The following is a 25,609-nucleotide window of genomic DNA, read 5'->3' as shown; positions in this document are numbered from 1 at the left end:
GGGTTTGAGCTTTTTTAATATCAATAAAAAAGCTCAAACCCAAGCATAGTAACAATATCTACACCGTAGCAACAATATGTAAATTAATAGTAACTTAGTAAACAAAAAAAAACACGGATAAAAATTTTGGAAACAGCTGTTTAGGTTAAGTAATGTTATGTAGACACTTACTATTTTAAAAAACAAATTCCTTAATTGTAATATAATTTATGGCCGTGGATAGTAAATACTTAATTACTATTTTAATTATTATTTTAATGAACACATACTCTCTGAACACGTATTCGGTAAATATGTACATGTATGTATTTCATATTATACAGCTCATAATATCATTCAGGGAAAAATGTCGTGACGTACGGAAATGGAACCGCGAAGGGAAAAGCAAAACGCAGCGCGAAAACGTACAAGCGATCGGCCAGTTCGTTTGTGGCAAGCGTAACTAACACAATACCTCCGAGAAAAATAAATACCTACCTGCGTTTTTCGGGAAAAAATTGCAAAATTTTCGTAGTTTTGTGAGTGTTTTTTTTACTGTATAACAGTTAAAACTTGTTTTTTTATTTGTGTGAGTGTTTTATAATCTGTATTTTGATAATAAAAAAATAATTAAATGTAAATTTTATTTGTAACAAAAAATCAATTAAATGCTAATTGATAGTTAGTCGTGGATGAATAGAAGAAACTACAGGTAGGTTTATATAATTGTAATAATAGTAAGTTATCATTTATTTATAATTGCATACGTACAAAAAAGTACCGCAATTTGTTTGTAGGTATAATAATATTGTGGAATCACTTCGTACCTAATTACTTTTTCGAAAACTATAAAATAATGTTCATCAAAATAGAAGACGATTCGCCCGAGTTGTTTACGATCCCATAAGGGTACGGGGATATAATATAGCCTATGTTACTCCTTATAACATCAGCTGTCTGCCAGTGAAATTTCGTTAAAATCGGTCTAGCCTTTTCAGAGATTAGCCGGAACAAACAAACAGACAAACAAAAATTTTGAAGTTAACTCCGTAGAGCGAAAGCTGTTAATTTAAGTTCACAAACAGATAATTTATATCATGATTTTTACAATATTACTTACTATAAAAATAATATTCATTTAATACTTTATGTAATTACTGGATAAGCAATTTTGGTTAAGGTTAGTATTATGATGGGTATTTAAATATAGAGGTCCGAATACGGCCTTTACTTCGTCAATAGTAATATGTTTGACCTTAAAGTTCTTTTTCTTAGCAAACTAGAGTCTCGCGATTTCTATTGTGCGTAATGATTACAAATTACAACCCAAAATCTTTGCTTTTTAAAACATACATACTACCAGCCGCCCACGACTTCTTTTTTTATTCGTTACAAGTTAGCCCTTGACTACAATATCACCTAATGCTAAGTGATGATGCAATCTAAGATGGAAGCGGGCTAATTTGTTAGGAGGAGGAAGAAAATCCACACCCCTTTCGGTTTCTACACGACATCGTACCGGAACGTTAAGTCGCTTGGCAGAACGTCTTTGGCGGTTGGACTTCACATGCATACAATTATGTTTTCTTCAAATGAAATGAATGATTTTCATACAAATCTTAATGAATGATTTTCATAAAATAAAAAATAAAATATTTGGAATGGTATTGGTATGAATAAACATAAGAAGAAGAAGATAAGCATGATTGTACAAAAGATAGATTAAAATAAGTTCATCATTAACATTAAAACATTATATAACATTATATTCGCTCACTGTTGAGCACGAGTCTCGTCTATGTCTAGCGTTTTGGCTTCTCGTTTCCGTACTGCGAAGTTATGGAATGACCTTTCAGCTTCCGGTTTTCCGTACAACATACAATATCTTCAAGTCAAGATTGAATAGGCATCTACTATGCAAGCGCGTTCCACCATAGGCTGCATCATCGCTTACTATCAGGCCTGATTGCATCCAAGCGCTCGTCTACTCAGACTAATTAGATAAAGACATGCCTCGCAAGACATTATTTTTCTGTCAAAGTATATGATCAACGATCTTATGCGATTATAAACACTGTCTCTATAGAATCGATGTTTCATAGTTTACAATCGTGTCCGTCGGTTAAAAACCTCCGTAAAAATACCTTTTTGTGTAGTTAAATGGTGTAAAAAACGAACAAAAACTGCTAGTTTAGTATAAGATATGTGTGAAATCTAAGCTCGTTTTCCTTAGAAAATGGCAGAAAATTTTGTTTGTGAATTTGGGTGCGATACTAGTCCTTATGTATTTAGTCTGAGGCTCGTCTATTATAAAAAAAATAATTTTGAAGGCGATAAACGATTGAAGGTTATTTACGTAATTCTATCTAATATATCCGGATGCGATGGTGTTATTGTTTTAACTTAGTTATTAGCACTATGTCGAATACATTTGAATGTACCGACTCAGATGTATTGTTTATTTTTCGTCTGTCTGTCCGTCTTTTAGTAGACCGGGCATCACACTGAAATTACTGAATGAATTCAAACGAAACTCGATTTTAATTTAGGAGGCACGATTTAAGACCATAATACGAAAAGGCTTATAGGATACTTTTTGTCGCAAAAATGAAATCACGAGGGGGAGAAACAGGGGTTGTTTGTAAGGAGAGTCCTTAATTTTTCAAGTTACATTTTTAAAAATTGGTAATACTAAAAATAATCTCATTCATTAACAAATTACTACTCTTAAAGGGTGTAAAAAGGTGTTGATTTTTTAAAAATATAAATCGTTCATGATATTATGAGTAATATGTAAAATGATTAGTGGAAAATGAAATACATAAAACATGCAAAAATATAAATAGAAGGGAATGAAATAGGGGTCGAATCGATTTCTACGCGGTCAAAGTTGCGGCTGTTTGCTAGTATTTTTAACCGACTTCAAAAAAAGGAGGAGGTTATCAATTCGTCGGAATCTTTTTTATATATCTGCTGGCTGCTGTGAAGTCCCAACCAACTATATAAGAGAAAACAATATGTTTTTTTTTGACGCAGTTGAATCACGACTGTGATGTTTGAAAGTCCCTAAAAAGGCCAATGTAGACGTTCATCGGCTGATGTGATGATGATGATGATGATAATGGGACTTTTAGGGTAGTGGTAGGGATAGGGAAGGGTTAGGGAATAAGTGCATAAGTTAAAGGTAAGCTTGACCGGGTCTGCTAGTATGTTTTACGTATACAAGTGAAAGTAGTGGGAATGTATGTATATGAAACTTTGCAATTATTATAATAGGTGGATATCTAAACATTGTCCCATAAAATATGTATTTAATGTGGACATAATTGTATTGACTATGTGTCTACATAATAAATATTTACATTTATGGTAATAATAAATACATAAATGCATTTATGTTAGTGCATTAACTGTAATCAATACAATCTCAATGAAGGCTTGGATACTCGGTAGAAAAGTATAATATGTAAAAGACGCACTTAATGCTACTTATCTCCTGGTATTTTCTATTTGCGTTTTTTTCTTTTCTTTGTAATAATGGTGAGATAAGTTAGTAAGAGCCGTGATAGACCAGTGGATACGACCCCTGCCTCCGAATCCGGAGGGAGTGAGTTCTAAACCCGTCCGGGGCCTGCACCTTCAACTTTTCAATTATGTGCATTTTAAGAAATTGAATATCACGTGTCTCAATCGGTGAAAGAAAACATCGTGAGGAAACCTGCAAACCAGATAATTTTCTTGATTCTCTGCGTGTGTGAAGTCTGCCAATCCGCATTGGGCTAGCGTGGTGGACTACTGGCCTAACCCCTCGACTCGAGCTCAGTAGTGAGCCGAATATGGGTTGATTCCGAAAATGGTAACCAACTGATTTATTTGCAAATTATTATCAACGTATGGTCAAATTACCTAGCTCAAAAACTATGGGTTGCCAACCAACTGTATAAAATAAAACAATACGATTTTTTTTTTACCTACCTTTCCTAAAAAATCCTTCAAAGTACACATTAATGTTAAGGTACTTAACAACATAACATTGTAATTAAATCACTAGAAGTATGAATTTTATGAGTATGTGTGTAAAAAGGCTCTAATGGCATATTATTTAGCCAAATTGTTAGTTTTATGATAAAAGCGCTTAAGACAGAAATTATCACTCGTAATTTCTGAGAATATTAATTCTTGTCTGGAGGGCAAGAATGTCGATTTCGAGCCCATGAATGAGGTTTGTAATTTGTATGTTTTCTCAACTTTAGAGGTAGAGTACGTATGAAACTTATTACCTTAGGTAAAGACGCGCCGCCATCCGATTTAGCGTTCCGGTACAAACCAGTTAGGGTATTCGGTAAGTAAGCCTCACCCACGTACTTCCAAGTCAGCGATACCTTAGATAGTATCATCACTTACCGTCACATTAGATTGCAGTCAATTTGTCCACGAATAAAATAATTCTTACAAAGTTAACCCAAAAATGCTTTTTTAATGATCACGATTTTAAGTATCATAACCTTATGAACATAATTAAAAGAGCCGATGGACGTTGGGGTCCCAAGGTGCTAGAATGTTGACCCCGCACTACAAAGCGCAGTGTTGGTAGACCCCCCACCAGGTGGACTGACGACATCAAGCGAGTCGCAGGGATTCGCTGGATGCAGGCGGCTCAGTATCGTGATGTTTGGATGTTCCTACAAAAGGCCTATGTCCTGCAGTGGACGTCCATCGGCTGATATGATGATGAAGGTTCAATTTCCGGGTTAAAATTCAAACTGTAAACTACTTTGGAAAAAGTTCGTTTTTGAACGTAAATGTAATCCAAGTACCTTTAACTATATTATATTATTAGGTTGCGTAAATCAACTATTTTTTTATGATCTGAATATTAAGATGCTGTTATTTCACAACAGACAGATACTTGAATTTCATTTATTTGTGTAGATACGATAATGTAGATTGTTTTTTAACATTGAACTAATTTACAAAGGTCAATCTTGGTAAAGGTGGATGCAGACTGAATACACGCTTTTGGGTGTGTAACCACGTGGTTGCTTCTAGCCAAATAAAGACAAAATCTAAAAGACATAATATGGAAATTAACAACTATGAACTCAAATAAAATTATATTTAAATGAAAAATATTTTCTGATGATTTTTAAGTTAAATTAAAAAATTAAGAATAATAAAGAAAAAATCTAAAATTACAATGTCATAAATAAAACAACCTATGAATTTAATTAAAATTATGAAAAATATTATCTGTGGACATTTGAGTTAAAAAAATTGTGTTATTGGACACTACACATAATTATGATAGATACTTATGTTGTTTTAGAGAAAAAAAGCTTCTTATGTATTGTATTTCAAGTATCCATTACAAACTTAATTTTTTTTATAGCCTCAATAGCTCATTGGTAAGAGCAGTCGGACTCATCACCGAGGGGTGGTGGTTCGATCCCCGCCCCGTTGATCTATTGTCGTACCCACTCCTAGCACAGTCTTTCCCGACTAGTTGGAGGGGAATGGGAATATTGGTCATATTTTAAAAAAATATGGCATATTCTTTTTATTTTTTAAAAAAACACCAGTCTCTAGTTTTAAGTGGGTCGCCATATTTATTGACTTTTATTATAATAATTTTAACTGTTGTTATCCGATAGGGAGCGTTATGTATGCGTCCATTATTAATAATGTGTATCAACCTTAATATTTTTAAAAGTTTACCTATAAAAAAGAGTCGTGTTACCTTGAAAAATTAAAAGCTTGTTTTTTAACGAATACAAATAACGCTTCAATAAATAACCAGTTCTAAAACTTTAATATTATTAACTTTGTCAACATAAAGATGATGTAACTTTCAATTTTAAGGTGCATAACATAGACTATGTAATAAGCAGACGGTATCTGATATACAGGGTGATTCGGACTTTAGTACCGATATTTTTTTTCGTGGTTCAGTATCATTAATAGAACATAAATCTACAAACAGTTCGATACATTTTATGTAATTTTTTTTTATCAATTTATGTCTCAGAAATAACAAAATAATGGACACATTACCAAACAAACTGCGCAACTGCTGGCGGCACTTTGTAAGACGCCGACAAAGAAATACCGGCCGTAGGCATATCGCTTCGGCTTCGACTGACGGGGGTGGCAGAGGTGAGGGGATCGAAAAACCCCTGAGGACGCCTACCGAATTGCCGATGGGCGACCAGTGACAGACAATCTGCCGTCGCTTGCGCATTTACTATGTCGGGATTTTCAAATTGCGACTATTACGAAATGGGGTGAGTGTATTTGCTCAGCAATGAACGCCTTCGTGCAGCTTGCACAATGTACGAGTGAGTGTTCCTAGGCCACGAGCCCAAGGAATCCTGAACCCCGCAGTGCCTAATGTGAGGAACAAGTGTTTTAAATAAACTAAATGAAAATTTTATTAAAACGTGCTCGGTTGTGCCTTGATAGGAATGGACTTCATTTCGAACAATTGTTAAAATACAGTGATTAAAATTTTCAAATTAACAAAAACAAACTTAGTAAGTAGATATCATTGATTAATGTAAATATGCTGATTACAATTTTTTAAATACGCCTTCAATGCAAAAGTTTGCGAAATAATAATCATCATTTGTATTTCATTATTTCAATCGAAAGTTCATAGTTTTTATTATTATTATTACGCATGCACTTCAGGCATTATTGATGGTCCTAAGCCCAATAAAGTATGAAAGGAATATCGGTACTCAGCTCAAAAGTGACGACCTTTAATTATTATAAAAATAATAGGTATCAAACAAAAATAAAATAAACGCACAAAGGTCAACGGCCCTCGGCGCGGGCGCTCGCTAACCTACCTACCAGCTGATTTTGTAGTTTTTAGTACAGCGATAGGGTGACCCTCAAATTCTGTTTAAACGTAAATAACTTTAGCTAACGATAACTTTGTTATTTTTGAGTTAAAAAAAAAAAGAAAAAATACGTGTTCATTAAATTTTGTTTATGTACAAAATATAAAAATATCCGTACTAAAAAAAATTTCTTCCTGTATAATGACGCTGTGTCTATGTGTGAATGTGAAGGGTATTGCCTGATTTAGGATATCAATGGCGGTTTGAAATTTTAAATGGTGAAATTGTCATTTGAATCATTAAATACTTAATAAATAATTTGCATGCCAAATTGGCAAGATACATTTACCATCTACATCTACCGACCACTTGTATATATATATATATAATGCATGTATCTGCAAATAAATAAATAAATTAATTGATTGATTGATTGATTTGTCTTCATATTATGTGCATATTATGTCTGCGTGTTTGCGTGTACGTATTTTATATGCGAACTGGTAGAATTAGGGGTGCGTCACTTTTTGGTTCAGGAGACGGAGTCTGGACTTTTTATTACGTCTATGGTGTATAACATATTATGTATGTGTATAAATAGTTTCTTATTTATTATTAGCTGATTGTCGCGAATTTTCACATCTGAAATTAGGGTCATATAGGTATATATTACCTCGTTGATCCAGAGGTAATCCTATGTGGTTTTGAATTAAGCGATACTGGGTTCAAATCCTGTGTCGGCTCATGGAATACCTACTAAATAGCGTGGTGGGTGTAAGCTCCATATACCTATACTTTCCTGTAAGGATTGAGCACTTTTATTCTTTACAAGTTAGCCTTTGACTGAAATCTCACTTGATGGTAAGTGGTGATGCAATGACGGAAGCGGGCTGACTTTATAGGCGTAGGATGAAAATCCACACCCATTTTTGTTTTTATATGACGTCGTACCGGAACGCTAAATCGCTTGGCGGTACTTCTTTGCCGGTAGGGTGGTAACTAGCCACGATCTAACCTTCCCACCAATTATGAGAACCTCAATCGGCTCAGCCAAGATCGATCCCAGGACCTCCATCTTGTAATTTCACCGTGCACCACTGATCCACGGAGGCCGTCAAAACGCATGGCTTTAAAATAAGTAGATAATGATGGAATACTTCGTGATTGAAAAGAATCATTCCTATTGTTCTTTTTTAAAAAACTACCAACGTACTAAACGCAATATTGTAATGTTAATTTTCACAGACATCAAGTGATTTGCTCAAACAATGAAAGGTCGGGGCTACGCTGTGAAGTGGTCGCGGAGGCTTTGTAAACGCGACCTGGGAACTACGGCTTGTTCCCACCAAGCCAACGATAGTGAGAGAGGTGGGTAATATTCGTATAACTAAAGTGGTGGTAAGTTAAAAGTAAGCTAAAGTTTCTTCTATTCTAAAGAACTTTACAATAGAAGAAGCTTTAGGTTTACTATTTAAGGTATCTTTGACAATCGATTATTCTCCGGTCGTGTTGTTCTCCCTGCCTAGCCATTAGAGCAGCTTCGGATAACCGTTTACAACATTTTTTGAAGTTTGTAGTTAATTTTTTTTTTTTTACACCAAACGGAACTTAAGCTAACTTATCCTAATAACTAACCAAGTCATGCCCACGTGGAATGGTGGCAAGAATACTGGCTGCATTTCCACGCTGGACAGCCAGGCTGATCCTTTGCGCAAAAAATGAGCCAGCCCTTCTGTCACCAGTTGAGGCAACTAGCCGCGGTGAAAATTAAATTACCTGTACCTATTTATTTTACGCGAGTAACACTGCGAGGTGCAAGTACTATAATAATCATCATCATCATCAGTCATTATGCATCCACTGGACATAGGCCTCTTCTAAGCAGCGCCAGACCGCTCTTTTGGCTTTTTGCATCCAATCGATGCCCGCCACCTTCCAGAGTTCGTTATGTCATCGTCGTATGTAGTATAAAATAATAATATAATCGTGCAATGCTTTCGATCTATGATGCAAACCGATTTATATTTCAGTTTTAGATAGTTATAGTATAATAATAATAATAATAATAATAGCCTTTATTAACAATTTACCTTAATATAAAAACTATACAATATAAAAAAATTACGACACCAGTAAATCGTCTTGCCTTTCGGCATAGGCCTCCCCCAAGATCTTCCATGCCTTGCGATCATGAACTTTCCTTTTCCAAAGTGTTCCTGCTGTCATCTTCAAATCATCTTCCCATCTTCTTAATGGCCTGCCGCGTTTCCTTTTGTTGTCTCTAGGGTACCAAACAGTTACGTCCTTAGCCTCTTAGCCTTAGTTATAGTATTAAGTTGCAAAAAATGTTGAAATACATCTCTTGATTTCATTATTTTTGTTGCACATCCGTAGAGATAAAAATTTATGATGACATTTAAGATAAACCTCATTAAGTTTTATGGAGATTTCTAGATTGTTTAATTACTTAAATGCAGTTTCATGTTTCAAAATACATTTCCTTTTTATTCATAACGGAACGGTTACGGTGTTTATGTGAAATAATTTCGGGACAAAGGATATGGTCCAAAATTGTATGGAGCCCAGGATCAGTCATTGTACCCTGGCGGAAATAAAAGAATATTTTTTTTTTTAACTATTTTTATTATACAAATCTACGATTTTATTTTAATTCTTTCGAAATTATATTCATTCTCTCCCAAGAAATGCAACACTATTCAGGGTAATAATGGCAGATTGATGACGATTTCAAGGCAGTAGTCGATTTGACGTTTGCTGTCAATTGTCATGTCATTGCTTTAAGGGCGCCATCTTGTTATAACTCAAAAATTCCGGTTTTAATTTTATTTATTTCTTTTTATTTAGTTAGATTTATTCACTTTAATAAATTTTAATAAAATCCTTGTATTTTTTAAATTTTATTGATACGGGTTACAAGAGTGGACCTGAAATGGACCATCTCCTTCAACATTTCATAGTTTTTTGTTAAATTTTACTCCTTATTCTCTTACTGCTCTACTCTCTTATTTCCTTCGGTCTTAAAACATTTTTTAGTAGAGTTGGAAGATCGTTTAATATTTAGTATCATCAACTTCTCAACTTGACCCATCAACTGAGAATTGTTTCACAGAAGACTGACAGAAGCTAGTCGTACGAAAACTGCATGAGTTACATATAATTATTAATCCGGCTATTATTGAATAAAATTGATTCGTACGGCTTACAGCAATAATCACTTTCTTTACAGAAAATAGAATCTCCTAAATCTTTAACTATACTAAGGACCTGATAGGCTGCTAGTCGTAGCAGATATCTTTAACCAAGCACGCTATCGCTAACATTTGGACTTTAAACACTGAAATAAGTGAATTGCCTTCTTCTTTCCTGGGCCTTTTCCGCACTTGGCCACTAGTGGTTAGCCGTTGTACGTAGGTCCATTTAGTGCTGGTCCCGCTGGAGTCACTCCAGCTAACCAAGCTCGCTCCAGAAACTTAGCAGGCCGTCCAGGTCGTCGAATGCCTCTTGGAGTGTTGCTGGGGATCCAATGTGTGCTGCGCGTTGTTCAGATACACCTTATCATAACATGTATAGGGGTTTCCTCTTCCTCCATGCATGCTCTGCATTGCTGTTGTGGGTTGCCTTGTTAACTTAGCTAACTAAGATACGCACCTAACTAAGGATTGTTTGATATTGCATTAATCTTTATTCTTATACGTACATAATACGACTCTACAAAAAAAAATTCGTTCTTTGTCCTAAAGTTTATACTATTATTTTCCAGTTAGTTATGCACAAAAAGGAAAAGAAAATACCTTTTTTCGGTATAAAGTTTGCTTTTGTGATAGTTATAATAATAATACTCATTTTTAAATTCTTTCATAAATTTTTATTGATTGATTGATTATAATCGATATCCCTTGTACTTTCAAAACTTAAATATAATAGAATTGATTAGTTAATTTATAAAACAATCGAAGACTGGATTGTTCAATAAATTTAGCTAATAACTTTTGCCATCGCGACCAACACACGATCAGTTTTATCTGACGTCAAACCGTTAGCGCTGCAGGCATGTGGATTTATCGAATAGTGAATGGCTAGCGTACCATAAGTTTTGACTTCCTCGTACATAACTCGACAACGTATGTATAAGTTGCAAGCGTGTTTTACCGTAGGTCGTGTCTTCGATTGCAATTGCCATTAGGTGGGATTGCAACTAATAAAAAAGTTGGAAAACTATGCAATTAATACATTCTTATTAGTAGTGTAATAGTAATTATTTGCATAATGCCCTGGCAGTTAAGTTATATGAGCCGTATCAATGCACGATTGGGTGATTGTTGCATAAATGATCCGATGAAATTGCTAACAAAATTAACGTCATATCCATTATATCGATGCATTAAACAATTAAAACACACTAGCCAGCGCGGTTTTAACTGTATGGTTCCCGTTCTCATGGGAATACGGGGTTGTGTGTGTGTGTGCCTATGATACTCACAAATAACGTGGTTTTCTATTGGTAAAATATTCAAAATCAGTTCAATAAGTCCAGAGATTACCCCCCACACCACAAACTTTATCTCTTTGTAATATTAGTATAGATTATTATCATATAATATTTATGTAGGTAAAAAGAATATAATCAAAAATTAAATTTGGTTTTTTTTATAGGTGGTATAGCCTCACGACAAATCGCCAGTCACAGAACCAGGTCAACCCACGCTGCAGCGACTTCTGTTCTGGAAACCCTGGTGCCGTCTGTGAAGACCTGGGACGAGGTGCCTGGTCCCAAGCCGTTGCCGCTGCTTGGAAATACTTGGCGATTCATCCCTTATATTGGTGAGGATTTGTTATTAAGTTACAATCTACACCATGATTTTGATATGGCATATAAGAACAACTTATTTTTTTCTGAATGTGTATGGAATGGATTTTCATCCTCCTCCGAACTAGTTAACCCGCTTCCATCTTAGACTGCATCATGACATACCATCAGGTGTGATTGTAGTCAAGGGTTAACTTGTAAAGAATAAAAAAAAGAGTCCGATCGAATGTCAGCAAGTTGATCTAATTTAGTTTCCTTAATTGACCCTATATTTATGCATTTTCTCCGACTGGCAAAAATCTTGTAATGAGTAATACTCAGAGGCACATTCATCCGCCCTCCTATACTCGCGTCATATAAGTGGGCGGCTAAATGTGCCTCTGAGTATATTAGTATGGAGTATTTATCTTTACTTGGAGTAAAGACCGGATGGATTGAGCAATTGATTAGTGTATTTGTATGGACCTTCTAATAAATTGTTAATAGGAAGTTTGTCTTTTCTTTTCCTTTCTTGATTATAAAATCAACGATATTTTCAATCCTGACCTTTTAAAACTTTTCTGCATAATATATGTGTTTTACATTGAAATTGTTATGTTTCATTTTCAAGGTCAACATAGCTTGATTTTAAAACCGGCTGATTATAGTTTTATTATTTTTTTATCGATTTGAATGCATATGTCCATAATTTAAATAAATATGTAGGTCTAGGTAGGTATTTACCCTCGACTGATGATTTTTATTAAACGAAGGTGTTTATAGAAAATTAAATTTGTAAATTACGTATTGCTACATACGTCGGTAAACAATTTTAAATAGGTATTAGCTATGAAGCATGTACCTATACGTCCTACTACGTTATTGGCAATGATGTTAAAAACTCTACAGATGGAGCGGCTACGACAACGTCGTGTTCCGTACGCTCCATCTGTATATTATTGATTAATCTGTGTTAATATGTATTAAAAGCAGATTTTCCCAGTTTGGTTAATTTTTCTTACTTTTTTTTTTTATTGTTTACAAGTTAGCCCTTGACTACAATCTCACCTGATGGTAAGCGATGATGTAGTCTTAGATGGAAGCGGGCTAACTCGTAAGGAGGAGGATGAAAATCCACACCCCTTTCGGTTTCTACACGGCATCGTACCGGAACGCTAAATCGCTTGGCGGTACGTCTTTGCCGGTAGGGTGGTAACTAGCCACGGCCGAAGCCTCCCACCAGCCAGACCTGGACCAATTAAGAAAATCTCAATCTGCCCAGCCGGGGATCGAACCCAGGACCTCCGTTTTGTAAATCCACCGCGCTAACCACTGCGCCACGGAGGCCGTCAGGATATGCATATCCTGATCGTCAACCTTATGCACACTGGTGCAGCATACAAGAATCGAACCTTAGGCCTTTCCAATCGGAATCTAACCCAATATGCCAAAAATTCAATTAAAATTAATGTTTGTGAATCCACGATTTTCAGAAATACTTAATGATATTCACAAAATGTTTTTTTACTAATATTTTAAAGAGTAAAGTTTGTGGTACTGTAGAGGGTAATCTGTGGATCTACTGATTCGTTTTTAAAAATTCTTTACCACTAAAGCCACGTTATTTGTGAGTGTCATAGGCTATATTTTATCCCCGTATTCTCACGGGAACGGGAAATACGCGGGTGAAACTGCGGGGCGTCGGCTGTAATTCTAAAGCGACTCTTTTTTCTCCGTAAATATGCTCAGAGGCACAATTATCCGCCCACTTTAATATGACGCGAGTATATTAAAGTAGGTAGATAAGTATACATAACAATAGAAATAAGTTGTGATAGGAGGATAGTTATGTCGTCGTCATCAACCCATATTCGGCTCACTGCTGAGCTCGAGTCTCCTCCAGTCTCTCCAGTCCAGTCCAGTCTCCAGAGGTTAGGCCAATAGTCCACCACGCTGGCCCAATGCGGATTGGCAGACTTCACACACGCAGAGAATGAAGAAATTCTCTGGTATGCAGGTTTCCTCACGATGTTTTCCTTCACCGATTGAGACATGTGATATTTAATTTCTTAAAATGCACACAACTGAAAAGTTGGAGGTGCATGCCCCGGACGGGATTCGAACCCACACCCCCAGAGGTCATATCCACTGGGCTATCACTGCTCTTATGATAGTTATGTAATAGCAATCTTTTCTTTAAGCCTGTATCTTTGTCGGCGTCTATCTATTCGAATAAAAAATCACAGCATCGAATTTAAAGCGATAACCTTGCCCCGGTTCCCGTATTACGTAACAGCTCATCATCATTATCATTATGAAAGTTTGGTGCACGATTTGTATTCAGTACATACATTGTAGTGTATTAAACGTTGCACCTATCACGCAAGTAACGCGTCTCTTCAACGCATACAAAATGTTTGATTCAAAAAATTTTTGGTTATCTTGTGGCGAACGAACTCTTTCGTTCGCCCACTTTAGGTTAGGCCATCTACATTCACATTCCAGATTCATTTCATATTTAGAATTCCCTCGACCGCGCATGCGTGGATATATTGTTTCGCCCATTCATTACATCTTGACCAGTTCTCCATTCCACACCGCTTCATCTATTTGATAGTACTTTTATTTTATATCCTTTTACAATTATTATAATCAGTGAAAGAATAAATATACATCAATACAATCGTCGCCTTATATCAATATACAAATATAAAACCTCAATGGCGATAATCTGTATTGATTCTGGTTATTGTTATTTTTAACCGAATTAAAAAGGAGGAGTTTCTAACTTCGATGTGTATGTTTTTACCTCAGAACTTCGCTCATTTATTAACCAATTTTGAAAATTCTTTTTATGTTTGAAATAGATACTTCTAGATTGGTCCCATTTCATTTTCATGAAAATTGGTTCATTAGTTTTGTTTTAAAATCCAAATAACTGAAATGCTTCTTTGAAGTCGATTCCTTTTTTATGTTAATAAGATTTTTGTTTTGACACGGTCAAGTGGGTAAGTGTGATCGAGGCTTTATTAATCGCTACTTTTAGAGCATCTTATATTATATTACTTACCCGCGACTTCGCGTGAATTTGGGATATTTACTATCCTGTGGGGACTGCCTTTTAGAGAGAGAATTTCGGAAAATAAAACGACCAACTCATTCCAGAATTTTAGTCTCTCTAACTAACATTATTTGTTTTTTTTTTATAAATATATAGATTTTACACTTTATATCGTCTTTTGACTCATATTATAAGAAAATTAGAGTCGACCGCTTTCTTGAATTTGTGTCATTAATTAAAAAAAAAACAAAAAGATTTCTTTTTAGTATGTATGACTCAATAAATGATTGTTGATACAGTTCTTAAGCTCTACGTAGTAGCAAGTCCAACTTCCTTCGGAATTTAAAACTAAACACGTGTCTTGCGTAAGCACTAAGCATGGTGCACCGGTTTTAAATGCATTCCAGTAATTACTGACACTCGTGTGTCGCAAGCTTGACACGGTCAAGTGGGTGAACATGGCCGAGGCTTTATTAATCGCCACTTTTGCTACAAAGATCTTATATCTTACTAGCTGATGCTCGCGACTTCGTCCACTTAAAATTGGAATATTTCCTATACTGCGGTGGTGAATTTTGGAAAATGAAATAACCAAGTCTGTAGGAGATACCAGGAAAGAATGTTCGTACGTACCTTGTCTAGCTGTTGTTTCCGTCTCTCCGGGTTACCCCTGCTTTGCATAGCTGCAGATAGGCTCTTTTAAATACTGTCTGACAACTGATTAGTTGGTGGATGGATGATTCTCTGCTCGTATTAGAACATGATGATATGAACACTGACTTGTTGTTTTAAGCGTTTGAAGTAGAATAGGCTCTTGTGTTGACTGACAAGTGACAGCTGACAGCTAATGACGTCCAGAAACGTCTGAACAAATCTCCTGATTTATGTCATACACTACTTTATACCTTTTGTCAATACTTGTGATAACACCATAGAAATTAGAAAGCCAAAGTCATTCTCAAACTAACAGCTATTGGTTTCTATACACATAAATATATATATTTAACGTTTATATATGTGCTTGTATATAAAAGCAAAGTTGATTGCTCCCTTGAATTTGTATCATGAAGAATTAATTCATATTTTTTTAGTACTTATACGGGCTAATAAACGGTGATTGTTACATTGCAAGTCCAACTTCCTTGAATATAAAACTAACTTGCGTCTTGCGTAACCACACGGTGCACCGGTTTCAAATGCATTCCAGTAATTACTGGCGCTCGTGTGTCGCAAGCTTTATACGGTCAAGTGGGTGAGTGTGACTGAGGCTTTATTAATCGTTACTTCTCTAGAAACTTATATTATTGTAATTGATTTTCGCGACTTTGTCTGCGTGTGTCCTTAGAACATATCGCAGAAGTGTGACCGAGGCTTTATTAATTGTTACTTTTCTAGCATCTTATTATATTAGTCTAGTTGATACTCGCGACTTCGTTCGCGTGTGTTTGGGATTTTTATTGTTCTGCTGAAACTCCCCTTAGGAACACCTCGCGTAAGTGTGACTGAGACTTTATTAATCGTTAATTTTTTTAACAACTCATAATACTATTCTATTTAATACTCGCGAGTTCGGCCGCGTGTTTTTGGGATTTCGTTTTATTTTTGGGAATATCTACACTTTTGAGGAACACTTCGCAAAGCGTGTCGCTCTGTTTAGGCGTGTTTTTTTTAGGCTATAATTTTTATAGGCTATAACATTTACTTACTATAATAAATCCTACTTTCAACAACCTCATGATACATTATGCACTATTCAAATTCTATCTCGTTAGTCAAAATGTTAATCTGTGGCTCCGAATCTTGAGGTACTAGGTTCGAGTCGCGGTTCATAATAAAATATTGAGGTTTACCTACTTTTTTACAAAAAAATCTTAGTTACAATTCTCAGCCCAGAATTGAGAGGTCTTTGTACACCTGTCCCTCGGAGATAACGTTAAGCCCTCTGTCTCAGTCATTATCATTATCATCATCCTGATATCCATCCAAATATTATCATCCAAGCCTGCCAACTTGCATTGGAAAAACGTAGTGTATCTTAACTCCATACCCCATAGAGGTAAAGTTTGTAATATTGTAGGGGTAATCTCTGAATCTACTGAACCGACTTTGTTAATGCCTTTACCACTAGAAAGCCACATTGTTTATGAGTGTCATTCTATTAATATTATAAATGCGCAAGTTTTTATGGATGTTTGTTAATCTTTAACGCCGTTACTACTAAAGCAATTTGCCTGAAATTTGGAATGAAAGTAGATTTTACTTTGGATTAACACATAGGATATTTTATCCGACAAAGTCCACGGTTCCCGCGGGATTTGTAAAAAACTGAATTTCCCTCGGACAAAGACGCGGTCGGCTGCTAGTAGGCTATATTTTATTCTCGCATTCTCACGGCAACGGGAACTACGCAAGTGAAACCGCGAGGCGTCGGCTTGTCTCCAATAAGGAGAAAGGCCTGGCTTTGTAGTGGGTCAGGCTGATAATGATTATTCAGATTCGGGCTAGTACACAAGCACTTTCAGAGTGCACAAATTTCATTGCAACTCCTTTTATTGTAACTCGTCAAATCAAAAAGCGTGACCGCACTATCGTTACGCGTTACACAATGCAACAGAGAGATGTATGCACGGGTAACTTAACACGATACTTCAATATGAATAACTTGCTTCCTGTCCTTTTGTTATTAAAAAGGGGATTTTTGGATTTATAAGGTAACTCCCATAAATAGGGAGTATACCTTTAAGCACGTTGTTGAGTCATCATCATCATCACCATAAGCAGATAGACGTCCACTGCTGGACATAGGCATGGATCTCCAAGCACAACGGTCTCGAGCCACCATCATCCAGCGAAACCGCTTTATATCCTCGGTCCACCTTTTGGGGGGTCGACCAACACTATGCTTTCCGGTGCGAGGCTTTCCATTTCAGCACTTTGGGACCCCAACGTCCAAAGGCTCTTCAAACTATGTGGCCTGCCCATTGCCACTTCAGCTTCGCAACTCGCTGAGCTATGTCAGTGACTTTGGTTCGCCTGTGGATCTCCTCATTTCTGATTCGATCACGCAGAAACTACAAGCATAGCTCGCTCGCTGATTGACTTTGAGCCTTCTACTGAGGCCCATAGTTAGCGACCAAGTCTCGGATCATCACTGGCTACACGCACTGTTCGAAGACTTTCGCCTTCATTTCCACACACACACTTTGGCTGGTGAGAGGCTTCGGCCGTGGCTAGTTATCACCCTACCGACAAAGACGTGCCGCCAAGCGATATAGCATTCCGGTACGATGTCGTGTAATAACCGAAAAGGGGTGAGGATTTTCATCCTCCTCCTAACAAGTTAGCCTGCTTCCATCTTAGACTGCATCATCACTTACCATCAGGTGAGATTGTAGTCAAGGGCTAACTTGTAAAGAATAATAAAATAAAAAACTTCGTTGTTGAGTAGTTCCACCAAGTAGAGTCCTTCATATTGGTAGAGCAAATAAGCCAACAACCAGAAATGCTCAACAAGCACATCAGATAAGGATTAAGTTAGTCTAATAGTTAGTCTTTTTCGAAATGCACAGCTTTTAGCTATTACTAAAAGGTGTGCATTTCGAAAATGTAACTATTAGAGCGTAACCTAATGGAATGGCAGGGTACCAACGTTACAAAAGAAGAGAAATATCCTTGTAATTCTCTTCTCGGGCCACGAGCGCAATTTTTTTTATTTTGAAGGAAATAATCTCTCAAAAGCCGTGACAGCTCAGTGGATATGACCTCTGCCTTCGATTCGGAGGTTGCAGGTTCAAATACGATCCGGGAACTCTAACTTTTCAGTTATGTGCATTTTAAGAAATTAAATATCACGTGTCTCAAACGGTGAAGGAAAAAAACCGTGAGGAAACCTGCATACCAGAGAATTTTCTAATTCTCTGCGTGTGTGAAGTCTGCCAATCCGCATTGGGCTAGCGTGATAGACTAAGGCCTAATACTGTTGAACCAAATATGAACCCCTCCCATTCTGAGAGTTTCCTCTCAGAATGTTAGGGGTTCATATTTGGCTCAACAGTGAACCGAATATGGATTGTCGATGATGGTGAATCCCCTACTATTACGTAAAAACATATTTTTCTGGTAATAAAGAAAAAGAGTTTAGGGCACAACTAAATAAAATAAATTAAACTTTCATTAATTTATTTTATTTGATAAATTGCTTTAAACTCCTTAGCACTTATACCACGGTCTTTACGTAGGAATGTAGGTATGCCCTTTTCTAAGTACTAAACTAAGTATTGCCATGTAAACCGCAGTGAAACTTGCCTAGACTGGTCCCGTCCTATGAACCGCTCTGTCTGAGGCAACTCTCACCCGATACTACCTACTAACTACGGACTTATATTAAGCTAGATACCGCAAGACGTCCACCTAAGTGTGTCCGAAAAAGAGCCAAGCGCCTATTTGTCTTTACTTCTTCTTTAAATAGTATCCTATTTTAATTTATGTAATGTAAAATACGTACTTATTAATTTTTTATACAATCAGTTTGGCGATTGTAATCTTTATATTTCGGATATTTATACGAGTATGTAGTAACACTTAATTAAACAGGTGCAAATAATAAATTATATTTTAATATACTTGTACTTGTCATCAACCCATATTCGGCTCACTGCTGAGCTCGAGTCTCCTCTCAGAATGAGAGGGGTTAGGCCAATAGTCCACCACGCTGGCCCAATGCGGATTGGCAGACTTTACATTTATATAAGACGCAGAGAATGAAGATAATTCTCTGGTATGCAGGTTTCCTCACGATGTTTTTCCTTCACCGATTGAGACACGTGATATTTAATTTTTTAAAATGCACACAACTGAAAAGTTGGAGGTGCATGCCCCGGACAGGATTCGAACCCACACCCTCCGGAATCGGAGGCAGAGGTCATATCCACTGGGCTATCACGGCTCATACGAGTATGTAGTAACACTTAATTAAACAGGTGCAAATAATAAATTATATTTTAATATAATTATAAGAAAACTTGTTGTATTTAATTTGCTTTTATTTTTTGCATATAAAAATAAATACATTTCCAAATTGAAAATATTCAATACTTATTGAATCTTTATCGTATAGAAAAAAGAACTATTTTGATCATGTTAGCTTTCACACAGTAAAATTGCTTCTCAATCGGCCCATTCGTCTCGAAGCTACGATGCCGCAGATATTCACACAGATACGTCAATCTTATAACACTGTTTTATCTTACGTAGGGATTTAAAATTCACATCGTTGGATTCCCTACTGACTAGCAGCGTCTAATATAAATGTAAGTGCATGCTAAAGTGTATTCTTGTGTCTAGAGAGTTGATCTGAAACTGAGATTTACTCTGCTTCTTAGTTCGATAATCCCGGAAGTTCTGTTTAGATTATAAAATTTTGTTTATTTAAGCTAAGATACCACAGATACACGTCAAACACATAACCTTCATTTTACGTCAGAGTTTGAAAAGTAACAACATTTATTCGTTCAGAATAAACATGCGGTGTCTGTATAAATAAAAGCCCGTGCTACAGTAGATTCTCGTGTCTAGAGAGTTGATCTGAAACTGAGATTTACTACGCTTCTTGCTTCGATAATCCCGAGAAAGGTAAAAGGAAATGTTTTAGAAGGTTTGAGCTATTGTTATTCAATACGTTTTGACTGACGACTATAAAACTGTTGGAACTTCAGAGTGCAGTTTCAAGTAGTAATTTTTACGACTAATCTACGAAACGGCAGAACTGGTGTCTGGTGTAGTAATTAAGGCTATTTTTTTATTTCAATATTTTTTGAGTAAATACTACGTACGTTCGGAAAAATAATATTTGCTAAGTAGATTTTGTCCACTTTCCGATTAGTTTGTGTATACGACAATAGTCAAGCGGACAAGATCGAACTGCGAACTCTCGGTGGTGAAGTAAGGATTTTCCCTATAGAAATGGGATCCATATTATTAAAATATTATTCTTTTAATTACAGGAGGCTATTCAGTAGAACACGTAGACAAAGTATGCTTATCGCTACGAGAAAAGTATGGGAAATGCGTCAAAATGGCCGGTCTACTGGGCAGACCGGACATGCTGTTCGTCTTCGATGCCGGCGAGGTGGAGAGAGTCTTTCGAGGAGAAGATGCTGCTCCACATAGGTATACAGTTTTGTAGGGGGGATAATCCTCTCGGGCATTCGTGTTCAGTAGTATGTAGGTTATTAACTATGGTAGACAATATACGAGTACGTCATCATCATCATTCATCATTATCAACCCATGATCGGCTCACTGCTGAGCTCGAGTCTCCTCTCGGAATGAGAGGGTTAGGCCAATAGTCCACCACGCTGGCCCAATGCGGATTGCACACACGCAGAGAATTAAGAAAATTCTCTGGTATGCAGGTTTCCTCACGATGATTTCCTTCACCGTTTGAGACACGTGATATTTAATTCAACATCCTCATCCATCCATCCATTATTTAATCATGCAATATGCAATGCAATTATCCATCAAATGCACGCCATTGCTCGTCTTGGGTAAAAGTGACTCCTACCGGCTAAAAATTCATGCCTTAGAAAAAATAATCTTAAGTCCCACCTGTGCGAGCAAATGCAATGCAATGCAATTAGACAAAATGTCATCCAATGGCTGTGGAGTTGTCCCAGTACCATCTCTTTCGTCTCAGCGCATTGGAAGAGATAGCGGTATTTCCGGTTGCGCCACCATTGGTTGACGACATTATTTCGTTGGGTGCATATTAGCAGCAGGGTCGGCCCGTCTATACGGCGAACGGGGCAGTCGCTCCAGGTGCTAAATCCTAGAGAGCGCCTAAATGATAATTCTAGTCAACCATAGACGGTACTGCGCCTGATTTTCAATTGGTCACCCCAGAGTATAGTCGAGATCTTCGCGTTCCATTCTTACTTTACACTCATAATTTGGTATAGTTATCAGCTTATTATTAGGAGCGAACAGGAGAGGCGCCTTATTTGCATCTCGCTCCATTTTAAAATTTACTACGGGCCGGCGCTGATTAGCACTACTAATAGGTAAGGTAATCGTTTTATTCTAACTTACATTTTTCAGGCCATCCATGCCATCGCTAATGTACTACAAGCATACACTGAGAAAAGATTTCTTTGGCGCGGAGAAAGACTGCGGTGGTGTTATTGCTGTGTAAGTAAATATAATAGCAAATGTTTTAATATGCTCCATTGCGTGTTATTTATTTCGATTTATTTCCACACGCTAATCTAAACTTACAAATATCTATATAATAACAGTATATTGTTTCATAATATTCATCATCATCATCATCATCATCATCATCATCATTATCATTAATAGCCGATGGACGTTGACGGCTGGACATAGGTCTCTTGCATGGAATTCCAAACACCATGGTCTCGAGCCGCCAGCATCCAGCGGCTCCCTGCAACCCGTTTGATGTTCTCGGTCCATCTAGTGAAAAGATCCAAGTTTGACCTTTCCGGTGCGTGGTCACCATTCCAGCACCTGGGACTGAAACGTCCGTCGGCTCTTCCAACTGTTCCCTGTTCATTGCCACTTCAGCTTCGCGAATCGCTGAGCTATGTCAGTGATTATGGTTCTTCTGCGGATCTCCTCATTTCTGATTCGATCACGCAGAGAAACTCCAAGCATAGCTTGCTCCACCACGCGTTGAGTGACTTTGAGCCTTATAGAGTATATTGTTTAACACTGTGTAAAAAGAGGAACTCTAGATTCCATAGATGCTGACATCTGTAACACCGTAGGGTTTGGCTAAGCTCAATTTTCAATGGAGTCACAAGCATATTCTGTTGTACAAATGTGATGAATACCTCTTACATAATTTTACTCCAAGAAATTTGTGTTTTTCCAGACATGGCGACTCGTGGTCAGCGTTTAGGACAAAGGTCTCTCGTGTAGCTCTGAGCACCGGCGCAGCTGCACAGTATACGCACCAAGTTGGGGAGGTGGCTGATGCTTTTGTCGACAGGTAGTAATTTTTGACGGCCTCCATGGCGCAATGGTATGCGCCACGGAGTGTTGTGGACTTACAAGGCGAAGGTCCTGGCTGGGCTGATTGAGGTTTTCTTAGGTCCTGGTCGGGCTGGTGGGAGGCTTCAGCCGTGGCTAGTTACTACCCTATCGACAAAGACGTGCCGCCAAGGATTTAGCATTCCTGTACGATGTTGAGTAGAAACCAAAAGGGGTGTAGATTTTCATCCTACTCCTAACAGTTAGCCCGCTTCCATCTCAGATTGCATCATCACTTATCAGGTGAGATTGTAGTCAAGGGATAACTTGTAGAGAATAAAAATAAAGTAAAACACCATCAATTTCCCAAGTCCGTGTCAATGAAAATTTCTTGGAAGAAAGAAAATATCAATTTTCATAGTCCGACCTAGAATCCGAAGGAACTCATGGTCCGAACCTAAAGGTTACCAACCACGGGAACGAGATCAACATCAATTACTAATATTGTAAAGAGAAAATATTTGATTGTTTGTTTGTTTGAAGGCTTTGAAACTACTGGACTGATTTGAAAAATTCTTTCAATAGTGGAATCCTACATTACCTTTATCAATATAGGATATTTAAGCTCCATGTTATTATAGTGACCATGGGACAGCTTCAATAGCCCCATGGTAAGGGTGCTAAACTCCCATCAAAATTTCATGGGTTCGATTCCTGATGGCTGGAATATTATCGTACCCACTCCTCATAAGTTATTATGAGAAATAAAGATTACTAAATAAAGGAGGCTAAAGAGAGAATGTTACTAAATGAAGGAGGATAAAGAGAGAAAGGCGGCTCGAGACCGTTGTGCTTTGAGGTCCGTGGAAGAGGCCTATGTCCAGCTGTGGACGTCTATCAGCTGATAAGTAAAGAGAGAAGGGAAGAGACACAATTAATTGTAATATTTTCTTTACAGAATACGTGAAACAAGAAACCCGGACTTAGAAACGCCAAACGATTTTTTAAATGAAGTACACAAATGGTCTTTGGAGTGTAAGTTTTTCATGTTTTTTTTTTCACTGATTCGCAACTAAATTAAGGTGTAATACAACTACTATCAGCGTATTTTAATAGTCCACTATAGGACCAGGGTCTGTAGTCATGTGGAACGTTGATTCTCTTTCTACAAAAGCTAACGCTTCGAAAATAAAAATGTATTGGAATGACATTTGCTATCGACAAGTCACGTAATCAAGTTGTCGATCGCTTCTGTCATTCCCCTACATTTTTTTAGTTTTCGAAGCGTTAGCGTTTGTAGAAAGAGAGTCGACGTGCCCACTCAACCCAGACTTTCTCTTGTGATACAGCAGAGTCAGTGGAGTTCTGATGATGTTTGTTATGTAAATGATGATTATAATGATGATGGTAATCATGATTCCAGCCCTTGGACTAATAGCCCTGGATACGCGACTGGGATGTTTCGAGTCACATGAAGGGTCTGAAAGCCAGCGTCTCATAGATGCTGTGAATACGTTCTTCCTTTGCGTCGGAGAATTGGAGCTCACAGCTCCGTGGTGGAGGATATACCCGACCACTATGTTCAAAAGATATGTGGCCGCTCTTGATACTATTCTCAGGTATGAAATACCTATTTCATTCTTGGTTAGCTAGATTTTAAAAATAGGGTATGAGAAATGAAGATAGAGTTATGACTTAATCGTGATACAAAATATTTCATGACTATGCTCATCTTGCTGTTAAAACTTTGTGTATGTTACGATTGTGGCGAGCCGCTATCAACAAGGCAAACCATGGTGGTAGGATGTTTTACTTTCAAGCCATCTTCCAGTATTTGACATAACAAAAATATGCCCCCTGAAAATTGTCTCACATGGTTACCAATATTCTAGGTTCACGAAAATCGAAAATCATGTTTAATGACATTTTTTTTAGGATCTTGCTCAGATCACTTCCGCTCTAATTGTGTTACCAGCTTTTTCTATTTCTTCTAGGAGAGTTACCAATTGATTTTAAATATCTTTCTTTATCTATTCTGGAAAAATATTTTATACTACTAAAAAATGCATCTGAAAATACGTATCCATAATATCTTTTCTGCCTTTAAAAAGTCTTTGGCGCGAATATTTCTATTCTACATTTGTAATGTACATGAATTTCCTATAAATTGTAATTTTCCAGCGTAACTCTGAGTCATGTAGAGCGAGCACTGAAGGAATGTTCAGTGAGCGGGAGCAAGTCCCTGCTGCAAGACCTGGTGACCGCGGCCGGGCCCAGGGTGGCTGCTGTGGCAGCCCTTGACATGTTCCTGGTGGGGATCGACACGGTACGGCATATGATAATGAACTATCCATACTATAATATTATAAAACTAGCGGACGCCCGCGACTTCATCCACGTGAAAATTGATGTAAACTTTCAACTACCCCTACCCTACCCTACCCCTACCCTACCATACTCAACCCCTACCCTACCCATTAAGGCTGCACACGCGACGAAAGCTTAAAAAATGGAGTAACTTCTCCCGTTTTCCCAAAATTTCCCTTCACTGCTCTGCTTTTATTGATCGTAGCGTGATGAAAAGTATACATATATAACCTGCCCAGGAGTATGAAGAACAATTGTACCAAGTTTCGTTAAAATCCGTCGAGTAGTTTATGTTTCTATAACGAACATACAGACAGACAGTCAGACAGAAAGACAGACAGACAGATAAAAATTTTTCTGATTGCATTTTTGGCATCAGTATCGATCACTAATCACCCCCTGATAGTTATTTTGGAAATATATTTCATTTACAGAATTGACCTCTCTACAGATTTAATATAAGTATAGATGTTTAAATAAGTTTGTCTGTCTATTTGTTATTCTAAGCTGTTGATCAGATTTGAATGATAAATTAATTGTAACTTGGAGCAGTACATTGGC

General features: G+C 37.1%; 1 protein-coding gene across 2 annotated transcripts in view; it reads left to right on the top strand.

Annotated features, from left to right (window-relative positions):
* Window positions 1–401: 401 nt before the first annotated feature.
* The window catches only part of LOC112055731 (probable cytochrome P450 49a1), a 28,508-nt gene continuing 3,300 nt past the window's right edge, over window positions 402–25,609 (top strand). The window contains exons 1-9 of one of the 2 annotated variants that reach the window (XM_052888529.1): window positions 402–518; window positions 8,067–8,189; window positions 11,496–11,663; window positions 20,692–20,857; window positions 21,788–21,877; window positions 22,584–22,700; window positions 23,640–23,716; window positions 24,105–24,300; window positions 24,863–25,007. In XM_052888529.1, coding sequence (XP_052744489.1) covers window positions 8,090–8,189; window positions 11,496–11,663; window positions 20,692–20,857; window positions 21,788–21,877; window positions 22,584–22,700; window positions 23,640–23,716; window positions 24,105–24,300; window positions 24,863–25,007 — 1,059 coding nt within the window. In that variant the 5' untranslated portion in view covers window positions 402–518; window positions 8,067–8,089. The other variant, XM_052888528.1, reaches the window with a different exon arrangement.

Source organism: Bicyclus anynana, chromosome 23 (genome assembly GCF_947172395.1).
Source record: "Bicyclus anynana chromosome 23, ilBicAnyn1.1, whole genome shotgun sequence".
Classification (NCBI taxonomy): Eukaryota; Metazoa; Arthropoda; class Insecta; order Lepidoptera; family Nymphalidae; genus Bicyclus; species Bicyclus anynana.
This window is presented reverse-complemented; position numbering and strand designations above follow the sequence as displayed.